Source organism: Salmo trutta, chromosome 32 (genome assembly GCF_901001165.1).
Source record: "Salmo trutta chromosome 32, fSalTru1.1, whole genome shotgun sequence".
In the NCBI taxonomy this organism is placed as follows: Eukaryota; Metazoa; Chordata; class Actinopteri; order Salmoniformes; family Salmonidae; genus Salmo; species Salmo trutta.
The window spans coordinates 30149792-30160515 of record NC_042988.1 but is presented as its reverse complement, the minus strand read 5'-3'; the positions used below and the strand labels follow the sequence as shown (position 1 = coordinate 30160515).

Below are 10724 nucleotides of genomic sequence, written 5' to 3'. Positions count from 1 at the left end.
ATGGCATTCTGTTGGTGGCAAGAATTGTATATAGTAATTTAAATTGAAAAACTCTAAGTGTTGAATCAAGTGTAGTATTTTGTATCAGTTCATAAATCCTATGCCATGGAATTGGTACATCAAAAATCTCCCATTTATTTTGCAACCTGTATGGCACAGCTGTTAACATTTTTCACCTCAGATGAAACAGGTATATTTTTCTATTTATGCCAGTTCCTTTCAGCCAATTTGTATCTTTACTATATGGCAGTAATGTATGGTTTTAATGGGCATGATGCCTCTCAATATGCTACATTTATTATAGTTCTTACTAATAGTATACATTCCATTAGATTAGAATATACAGTATAAATTCAGTATTCAGCTAACATGAATAAACACAGAATATTACTGTTTTAATTCATGTTTTGTTTATTTGGAGTAATAATATCCAAAACTATTTTCCTTTAATATGAACAAACAGTGGAGGATCCATTCACTCATTATCAAAAATCTTTGTTCATTTTCAGGTTGAAAAGACACGGGCAGAAAAAAGGCAACGCAAATCATATTCAAAACGTGCAATGTAGTGAAAAAAAAAGGCAATGATCAAAAGCAGAGTGAGAAGCCAGGTTACCCACTAAAGATTGTCAACATAATATCCTTAATTTGAATAGTAATCATAAAATAAAATCTGGGATATTGTTCTGTTGGGTTGTTGCTTGTCTATTTCCTGAGCTAAATTAAATCAAAACGGTTACCAAAACAAATCATTTTTCAAATAAAAAATCTGTGGCAGGGAATGTCCAATCCATCCCTTTTCTTATAGAACTTTTCTTTTAAAGGGGAAATCTGTGATTGGTATACACATTTTTGTCAGGGGTGACTGTTTGTTTGAATTCAGCTCTGTTCAATAACAATGTATCACATGGTTTGATTGGGGTTGAATAAAACACGGTCCGATAGTATATTGAGGTAAGACAGGTTAAAAACAACAACAGATGAAACAGGGTGAATATTGGGGGTGGAGAAGGCACAGTATGAAACGAAACAGTTACTTCAATTGCACTCCTCACTGGTACTTATTTGGTCCTTGGCAACTATTTATTAAAACATTTATATTAGAAACACAAAGCAGCACACTCACCAAACGTACTTATTAATCAACTGGCATCTTTGGTCCTTGAGAGCTCTCATCAAATCAAGTATGGCAATTTATAGGATTCTTTGGGCTCACCATGTATATTTGCTCATCAATAGCACTTCTGTATTACGTTTCTATTATTTGGCCCATTAAAAACCCTTAAAGAAAGTTCTCAAATGGGGCAAAATTGCAGTTTTGTAGACAAGCTTAGGTAATGCATTGAGGACGTATACAAATGAGCAATTTCCATTCAAAAAACATTCCTACAACCACCATACAATGCACCACAGGGAAGAAAGCTGCATAATACAAAAATACTAGTTCTGAGCTTTTAGGTTTACAAGCTTAGCCTCCCACCCCCAATTCAATGTCACAGTACAGTATATTCAGATTTGCATCAGATGCTTCCAGGTACTGGGTCAGCATTGGAGTTCAGTGGTTATATATATTCCAGTCCCAGTACAGGCTTGGGTGATTCAATAGAAGGCTACAGTGGCATCTCTAGCTGCAGGCCAACCTCCTATCATGTTTAGCAGGTTGAAGGTGGTCCAGTTCCAATACTGTTCAGGGTTGATGGTTTATGGATCTGGATGGAAGGGTGTTGGTGTTGAGGGTAGATTATGGAGTAAGAGAAGGTTGTCTAGTCCCTGTATTGTTGTAGAGAGTAATGTTGTCTAGGGGTTGTTTGTTGCAGACATTACTGTTCACTGGATTGGTGGAGCACAGGGAGTTTGTATGGTCCAGTCTGTAGAGGCTCAGAGCTGACTCTGACTACGGCGATTGGATGAATGGCTAGCATATTGGCCAATTGGGCAGAATGTTTTTTTTTTTGGTGATGTCAGTTGGAGTGATCCCTCCCCGCTTTCACAGACTGGTGCTCTCTGATTGGATCTCAGGGTCCGAGGGTGGGGTTGGAGAGGGGGCGGGCTCATGACCAGCAGAGCTCTCCCCTTGTATGTCCACCGTAATTTCAGGGATAAGGGCTCGGCCAATCCCCTTCAAGTTCAGGCTGGCATCTACAGAAGACATTTAGATTGACAGGTAAGTGATCAATCAGGCAAAACACAGCCTACTAGGGTTAGGATTAATTCCATTTTAATTCAGCCAATTCAGGGGATAAATGAAAATTCCAGTTTAAGAATTGAGAAGTGCTATTTATTAACCAATTCAGGGGATAAATGAAAATTCCAGTTCAAGAATTGAGAAGTGGTATTTATTTGCCAATTCAGGAGATAAATTAAAATTCCAGTTCAAGAATTGAGAAGTGCTATTTATTGTTTTCAATTGGGATTTTTCGATTTCAGTTCACTTTCTGAATTGATGCAATTGACCTTAACCCTGTAGTACACCACTATCAGTCTGCAACAAGTAGCTCTACAGAACAGAACAGACATAGCCACATCAGACACCTCAAACCTAAGGAAAGCACACAAACTCTGCATACTGGAGAAGACAGGATTTTTCATATTGTAAAAAATGTGGTGGTGGTGTCGTGTGGTGGTGGTGTCGTGGTGGCACCACGATATTATTATTATTATTATTATTATAATATATATATATATATATATCTATATATATATATATATATATATATATAATAATAATAATAACAATAATAAAAAAGGAAATACATTTGACTATGACAGGGAAGTTGAATGCCACTTTCGTACATTTTCCGATGTGGGAAATGTGATTTCAATAACAGAGTGGCTTAGAGAGTATTGTTGGTGTGTTACTCTGAAATGCTAGAAGTGTATCACCTGGGTTCTAGAGTGCTTCAAAGAAATGAAGCTAAATCCAGTCATTTAGATGGTCTGGACATGAATGTTCAAATATCCCACAACTCTTTTCTTTTATGCAGATTCATTCTAAACTTAATGTCCAGGCCTTCTTTTATTTGACTTAGATAAGAAATAGGAGGTAGAGTACCGACTGGACCATCTCTTGGACTATCCCAGGGGTGTTACGAGTGGTTAGTTAACAAGGGTAGGTGTAAGTAGCCTTCAACCACAGCCATGGCACAACGGGGTGGGAATCACATGTATGTTATTTACTATTGGCAGGCAGGGTTAATGCATTGGGCTCAACAATACACACACACGGCACGCACGCATGCACACAAGCACATATGCAGGCAGACACGCACACACATGCAGACAAACACACGAGCACGTACGCACACACACGGAGAAGCAAAGGGCTGCAACTCAGAGCGTCAGCCAATCATATCCTTACCATTACCTGCCTCTCAATCTCAGCTCACAGGCAGGGCGGCAGCTCACACATCTGCAATATTCCAATATTTACCCATCATGCATTTTAAATTAAATCACCACAATTACAGTGTATGGTGTGCGTGAGGCAATACTAAAGGCAGTGAGACCAGAATCCAAGTGAACAAACACCTTTCACTGTTACATTTCTCTCTCTGTGAGAGTCCTGATGAAATCACACAATGCTCGATTAGCTAGCATTGTCAGCAGCATATGATTTCATTGGCAGTTGGACAGTTAACTGTGTTAATACAGTCAGAAGACTTCCTGTTGTGTTTGCTTTGTGTCACTGTTTAATATCTAATACATTTGTGCATACACTTTTTACGTAGTGCTTTTTGTATAACTATGTCTGAAACAGACTTAGCCAGAGCTTGAAAAAAAAGATTCTCAAAATGTCCTTCCAGACTAAAGAAAGAATGCATAGATAACATGCAGTATAATATAATATTAGTGGCCTGAGGGCACACACTTAATGTGTAGTGAAAAGTGTTATGAAATGTCATGTAATATTTTAAATGATTTGAAAGTAAATGAATGCTGTTAGCACAGGCCCAGAGACAGTATCGTACACCGAGACAAATTCCTGGCTACATTGTTGAATAGCAAAGTTTTTTTCTTCTGATTTGGACTCTGAGCATATAATGGAACGTTTGGCAAACAAGGACATTTCCATTAGTGCAGGAAGTGTGTGTGTGTGTGTGTGTGGAAATAGGGCCAACAATACATCAGTATGTGCTACTGCAATACCGTGTCTGAGTCAGCCAGGGAGCCTCCTGCTCTGCATGGAACCTTGAGAGTTCCTACCAGGAAAACTGCCACTCCCACCCACCCACACACACCCACCCACACACACACACCCACCCACAAACTCCTCTGTTGAGATTCGTTTCCAGCTCTGATTATTATGTGAAGCTAATGAAGGAGCCGATTGGTGAATAATACACTGAAACTATATCCTCCTTTTAGTCATCCCTCTGTCCTTCCTTTCTCTGGGTGCATTTTAGACTGTGTGTCATACCTTCTAGAAACGTCCTTTCTCTGGGTGCATTTTAGACTGTGTGTCATACCTTCTAGAAACGTCCTTTCTCTGGGTGCATTTTAGACTGTGTGTCATACCTTCTAGAAATGTCCTTTCTCTGGGTGCATTTTAGACTGTGTGTCATACCTTCTAGAAACGTCCTTTCTCTGGGTGCATTTTAGACTGTGTGTCATACCTTCTAGAAACGTCCTTTCTCTGGGTGCATTTTAGACTGTGTGTCATACCTTCTAGAAACGTCCTTTCTCTGGGTGCATTTTAGACTGTGTGTCATACCTTCTAGAAACGTCCTTTCTCTGGGTGCATTTTAGACTGTGTGTCATACCTTCTAGAAACGTCCTTTCTCTGGGTGCATTTTAGACTGTGTGTCATACCTTCTAGAAACGTCCTTTCTCTGGGTGCATTTTAGACTGTGTGTCATACCTTCTAGAAACGTCCTTTCTCTGGGTGCATTTTAGACTGTGTGTCATACCTTCTAGAAACGTCCTTTCTCACCAGAGTGTGTTTCCTTTTTTATCACACGACGTAGCATATCTCTGATAGGATATGGGCTATGACTCTATTACCTATGACTCACACAGCACATATTGAGAGCTGGATCGTGTCCTCTGTTGTAAGGTATACTGGCCCACGAGCAAGTAAGTTTGTGTCATGACAGTTTAATATCCGTTATAGTCATGAGTAGTTTGGATTGGTAAAGGATGGACTGTAACTTTACCGGTGATGACCTTGGAGGCGGAGCCGCAGGTCCCGTTGCTGTCGTCATTGGTGGGCGGCTGACGCGGCGGGGGAACTGTAGGTCGGGAGCGTGGCTTAGGAGCCGGCCTGGTGGGGCGAGGGAGGGAGCCAGAGTGGAAGGAGGATAGAGGGGTGAAGGGGGTGGAGGTTGGACCATCGTGAGGAGGGGTGCTAGGTGGTGTGGGGGTGTGGGGCGGAGAGGGGTCTGACTCCCCCTGAGACTGGGGGGCTTGTGGGGGCTGTGGGGGCGGGTGGCTGGGGGCGTGGATGGGGGTTTCTTTACCAGAGTGGCGTCGTGGAGCGATGAGGGGGTAGGGGTTGTTAGACGCGGGACTGTGGCCAAGGGTGGAGACATTAGCTACAAAGGGGTTGGCCTGTTTGGGTGGGGCAGGGGCTTGCTTCTTAGTACCTGGGGAAGACAATAAACCCATGTATTTAAACTATGAAATCACACTGGTCAAAGCACTGATAAGTATGTGAGTTAAAAAGGTCTGAGCTTTCTGTCTGATTTGATTGATGCTATTGTGGTCCTCTGTAGCTCAGTTGGTAGAAAATGGTGCTTGCAACGCCAGGATAGTTGGTTCGATTCCCAGCACCACCCATGTATGCATGACTGTAAGTCATTGTGGATGAAAGTGTCTGCTAAATGGGATATACTATTTGAAGTATGTTGTGTCAGTCTCTTAAGTGGAAACTACCAGAGGGTGTAGAGAGGTGTGGTTGGGTACTCAGAGTGTGTTCTCTCACCTCTGCGCCCAATGTGGGGGCTGGGACCCCTGCATCCTGCCTGGGAGTGGGGCGTCCCCACGGTGAGCTGGGAGCCCCCGTTCCTCAGGGGAGGGGGAGTGGAGGTGGGGTCATGGCCAGGGCTGTGGAGATAGAGGACAGGACAAACCCACTGTCACCTGTCAGTCTACAAGCCAGGTCTCAATCAAAGTGATACATGCAAAACTGCATCACAGGTCAGGGTTAGTCACTTCATTGGCAATCATGTATAAGAACAATTACAGTGACAATTAGCCAGTTACATGAGTCAAATCATAACATGGAAAGATTAAAGACAATTACGTCTCTCAAATCACAGTGTGTTTCCAACTGACCCAAAACAGATGCAAAAACACTACAGGAAACACGGGAAGTTCATTCAAGGAAACTAACTACAGTTGCACATGCATTGAGGATAACCAGAGCAGGAGTACCAAGCCTGCCTGGGATGATACCAGCATGGTAAACCATAGGGCTGTGAGTCAAGAGTTTGGGACGATCACAAAGCAAACATTAGACAACTACATGAAACGCCAAAGCAGGCAGATAGGTATGCATGCTTGGGGGGAGGGCTGACCAACAGACAGCCACATGAACGGTCCAGACAGACAAATATTTAGGAAGGCTGGTATGAAGGCAGACACTTGAGGGAGCAGGACAAGCACCCTGTCTGGGAAGGGATAGGACAATAGACAAGCTCCAATCACAAAGCTGCTCCCTGGATCACTAGGAGAGGCCTTTCAACAAACAGTTAAATCATTGGCTTTGGGACATTGGTTTGATTTACAGCGTACTTGATTTCATTGGGTGTGATTACAACACACAGTATCAGCCTGCATAGAACATAAAGGGAACAATATGGGACAACCAAACACATAACGGTCAATGACAGAGTGAGTAGCTGTAGGTTGATCAATCAGGATCGACAGCAGGGTGGCGGGCAACCTTCTGGTTTCTGTTTGGCTGATTGGTGATGGGAGGGGAGGGACTCAGTTTCTGCTTCCTCCTTACCTGCTCTCCTCAGTGCTGTGCTGGGTAAGAGGCAGAGGCTGCTGCCCTGTGGCCACCTGGACCTCTGGTGCCCCACCCTGACCCTGACCTTGACCCACACCACCACCACCATCCCCCCCAGCCAGGCCAGGCTGGCCAGCCTCCGTACTCCCACACAGAGTTTGCTCCTGGGTCTGGGGCTCAGCCACAGGCTGGGTCTGGGGGACTCCTCCAGCCTCTGGAGGTGGTAGAGGGGGCTGGAAGGCGGGCGAAGAGGCATGATGGTGCTGTTTTCTATTTAGAGTGGCAGCTCTACGTGGGGTGGGGGTAGGGGTGTGGTCACCCAGTTTGTTAGGAGCGGGGCTATACAGGGGGGGAGAGGGGAGAGAGTGAGGGGTGAAGACACACCGATTACAACATCAGAGAGGAGCGAGACAGAGACAGAGGAGAGAGACAGAGACAGCGAGAGACAGACACAGAGAGACAGAGAGGAGAGAGAGAGGCAGACAGAGACAGAGACAAAGATAGAGACAGGGACTGATACAGAAAGACAGTTAAAAGAGAGACCACTCCAGAGAGAGAGAGAGAGAGAGAGAAGAATGAGGTATTAACCAAAGGCCTTTACTGAAGCAGAGATCACATGATTCTAGTTCAAGTGACCTTTGAACTAGTGAACTTTGAGCTCCTGCCATTTCTTTCAGCATGACAACAGAATAGAGTGACAAAACACACAACCAGTAACCTAAAACCTAGGCTTTAATAGAGGTGGCATATAAGAGGTTCAAAGTGTTAAACATTGTTTCGTATTTCAAAATGGTGACACAGCTTGATAAAAGTGTGATTCAATTCAAGACAAGTGAGGGTTAATCCTTATATCTCCTGAAACAATGTGTTAAATTTAAGAACAATTATTAGTGAGAAAGTGTGCTTATTCATCACGTTCACCGCTGGCCTCGGTTTAAACACACATTTTATTGGTTTGTTTCTACAATCATCTTACATATCGGTAATACTGTAGTGTTAAAACACACACAAACACAATTGGAATGGACTTTCACAAACTGGGATTCTGGATTCACAAACTGTCTCCTAGGGTATAGCTTGGACTTTATTAAGAAGGCAGTGGCATTGGATGTTCCTGCTCCCCAGCGGGTGTTTCTTTGACTGTGATGGACTCGTCAGCCACTACATAGAGGGCTGAGACGGCCGCTGCCCCCCTGGACTCCTGCCTGGTTAGTGTCCGGGGATGGATGCTGAGACCTGGGCTGGGACAGGGGCTGCTACGGGGGTAGGACAGGTACCTGTCTTTGCGGGGAGTGTCCCCGTCCACCAGGCTTCCGGGGCGTCGCCTCTCGAAAGGGCCTGGGTCAGGTTCAGGGGTCATGGCCACGAACATGCCCGACACGTTAAAGTCCACGTCTGGTGAGAAGTGAAACACAGAGAGGTCAGCAAACAAAACAACGGGCATTTCCTGTTCTATGTCGCGTGAGGAGTAACTTAGGAGTAACATAGTCACTTAGATAAAGACTTTCTGTAACACAATCCCTCCCAGGTTCAAGTAGAGGTCTCTTACCATCTGGGAAGAACCAGTCAGCGTGCTGGATGATGGGTTCTATGATGGCCACCACATGGACCGAGGTAGCAGCAGCCATCTCTGCCAGAGTCCTGAGGACAGAGAGGGAGAGAGAGAAATCAAGATCAATGAAAGATCAAGCTAAATCTGTTGTTAGGAAATTAACTACTGATATATGTACTGTACAACACTACCAATGCTAATTGTTTAACTCAAATGCAAGGGATGGATTTGTAGAAATAAGAAGACAGGGAAGCACTGCTAAGGTACACAATGTCGTTTTTTGTAGACAGAAGGCGCTCTTTGGTAAAAGGGGTAAATGGGTCATCAAAAAGAAAGGAGGACCAAGACATTTGGGAACAAAGATTATAAATGTGTTATCTTTGTTTCCACTGAACATGCCATACAAATAAAGGAATTGTTCTGAATTATATGAAGAGTGCCTTGGTCCTTTCTTTTTGATGCCTGCGATGGATGTTGTATATCCTCCTCAGTGTATTGCTCACCCCTCAGTCTTGGACCAGAGCAGGTTGGGTCCCAGCACTATGGCGATGTTACTGGGAGTCATCTTATTCACCTCACTGTCCTGGGCCAGCTTGGCTAGGAACTTTACCAGATACCTAAAAACAAAATCCCAATGGGGGATTGAACCATAGACCTTGTGTGCATCTCATAAATAAATCACTTTTGGGAGCATATAACTCGAGTGGTGGACGATTAAATGTCTCCAGCATTGACACTCACCTGAAGTTGGCCTTGTGGTTCTTTGGCAAACCGTCACATGCCACCCACAAAGCCTGAAGCCTCCTGTCTGGGTCAGACACACTGTACAACACAACATTACATACCCAAATAAGATGGAACAATGTTTCACAGTCTCTACAATAAACACTTGTTGGGTTTGGGTCATATTCATTAGGGCACACCATAGCAAAACGCTTTGCAATGGAAAAACTGATTTTTTTCCCTTCTTATTTGCCAAATCCACGTTTCGGTCTGTTTTCTTCTGTTTTGTGCCTAGTGAATACGAGCATGGTCTTGAAAAGTGTTTCACTGCAGAGTGTGATGAGTATATTGTCCAGTGTATTTGTGGACAGTGAATCATTGTGTACACAGGTGGATATGTAGTATTCTTACTTGGAGGCTTGTGTCCACTCATCATACAGTGCGAAGGTCATAAGGGGTTCAGGCAGCTCTCTGAGGTAGGACTTCAGAGCTCCTGGACAGAGACACAGACAACACAACCACAAATATGGTGCATTACAGTACATGAACTGAATAGGGTTCAATTGTGCTTTTTTCAATTCTCCCCCTAAAATCAAATCAAAGTTTATTTGTCACGTGCGCCAAATACAGCAGGTGTAGACCTTACAGTGAAATGCTTACTTACAGGCCCTAACCAACAGTGCAATTTTTAAGTAAAAAAGAAGTATTAAGTGAAAAATAGATAAGGAAATAAAAACAACAGTAAAAGACAGTGAATAATAACAGTAACGAGGCTATATACAGGCACTGGTTAGTCAGGCTAATTGAGGTAGTACGTACATGTATGTATGGTTAAAGTGACTATGCATATATGATAAGCAGAGTAGCAGCAGTGTAAAGAGGGGTTTGGACACACACACAATGCAAATAGTCCGGGTAGCCATTTGATTACCTGTTCAGGAGTCTTATGGCTTGGGGGTAAAAACTGTTGAGAAGCTTTTTGTCCTAGACTTGGAACTCCGGTACCGCTTGCCATGCGGTAGTAGAGAGGACAGTCTATGACTGGGGTGGGGTCTTTGACAATTTTTAGGGCCTTCCTCTGACACCGCCTGGTATAGAGGTCCTAGATGGCAGGAAGCTTGGCCCCAGTGATGTACTGGGCAGTACGTACTACCTTCTGTAGTGCCTTGCAGTCGGAGGCCGAGCAGTTACCATATCAGGCAGCGATGCAACCAGTCAGGATGCTCTCGATGTTACAGCTGTAGAACCTTTTGAGGATCTGAGGACCCATGCCAAATCTTTTTAGTTTCCTGAGGGGGAACAGGCTTTGTCGTGCCCGCTTCACGACTGTCTTGGTGTGCTTGGACAACTAGTTTGTTGGTGATGTGGACACCAAGGAACTTGAAGCTCTCAACCTGCTCCATTACAGCCCCGTCGATGAGAATGGGGGCGTGCTCGGTCCTTTTCTTCCTGTAGTCCACAATCATCTCCTTAGTCTTGGTTACGTTGAGGGACAGG

At 44.0% G+C, this 10724-nt stretch overlaps 1 protein-coding gene across 1 annotated transcript in view; it reads right to left on the bottom strand.

Annotated features, from left to right (window-relative positions):
• Positions 1 to 393: 393 nt before the first annotated feature.
• Positions 394 to 10724, bottom strand: part of LOC115171674 (rho GTPase-activating protein 17) — a gene marked incomplete in the record, with an annotated part of 46680 nt that continues 36349 nt past the window's right edge. Inside the window, 9 exon segments of the mRNA XM_029728698.1 lie at positions 394 to 2139; positions 5154 to 5582; positions 5921 to 6042; positions 6950 to 7291; positions 8230 to 8347; positions 8502 to 8593; positions 9008 to 9121; positions 9246 to 9326; positions 9639 to 9720. Of these exon segments, the coding sequence (XP_029584558.1) occupies positions 1988 to 2139; positions 5154 to 5582; positions 5921 to 6042; positions 6950 to 7291; positions 8230 to 8347; positions 8502 to 8593; positions 9008 to 9121; positions 9246 to 9326; positions 9639 to 9720 (1532 nt within the window).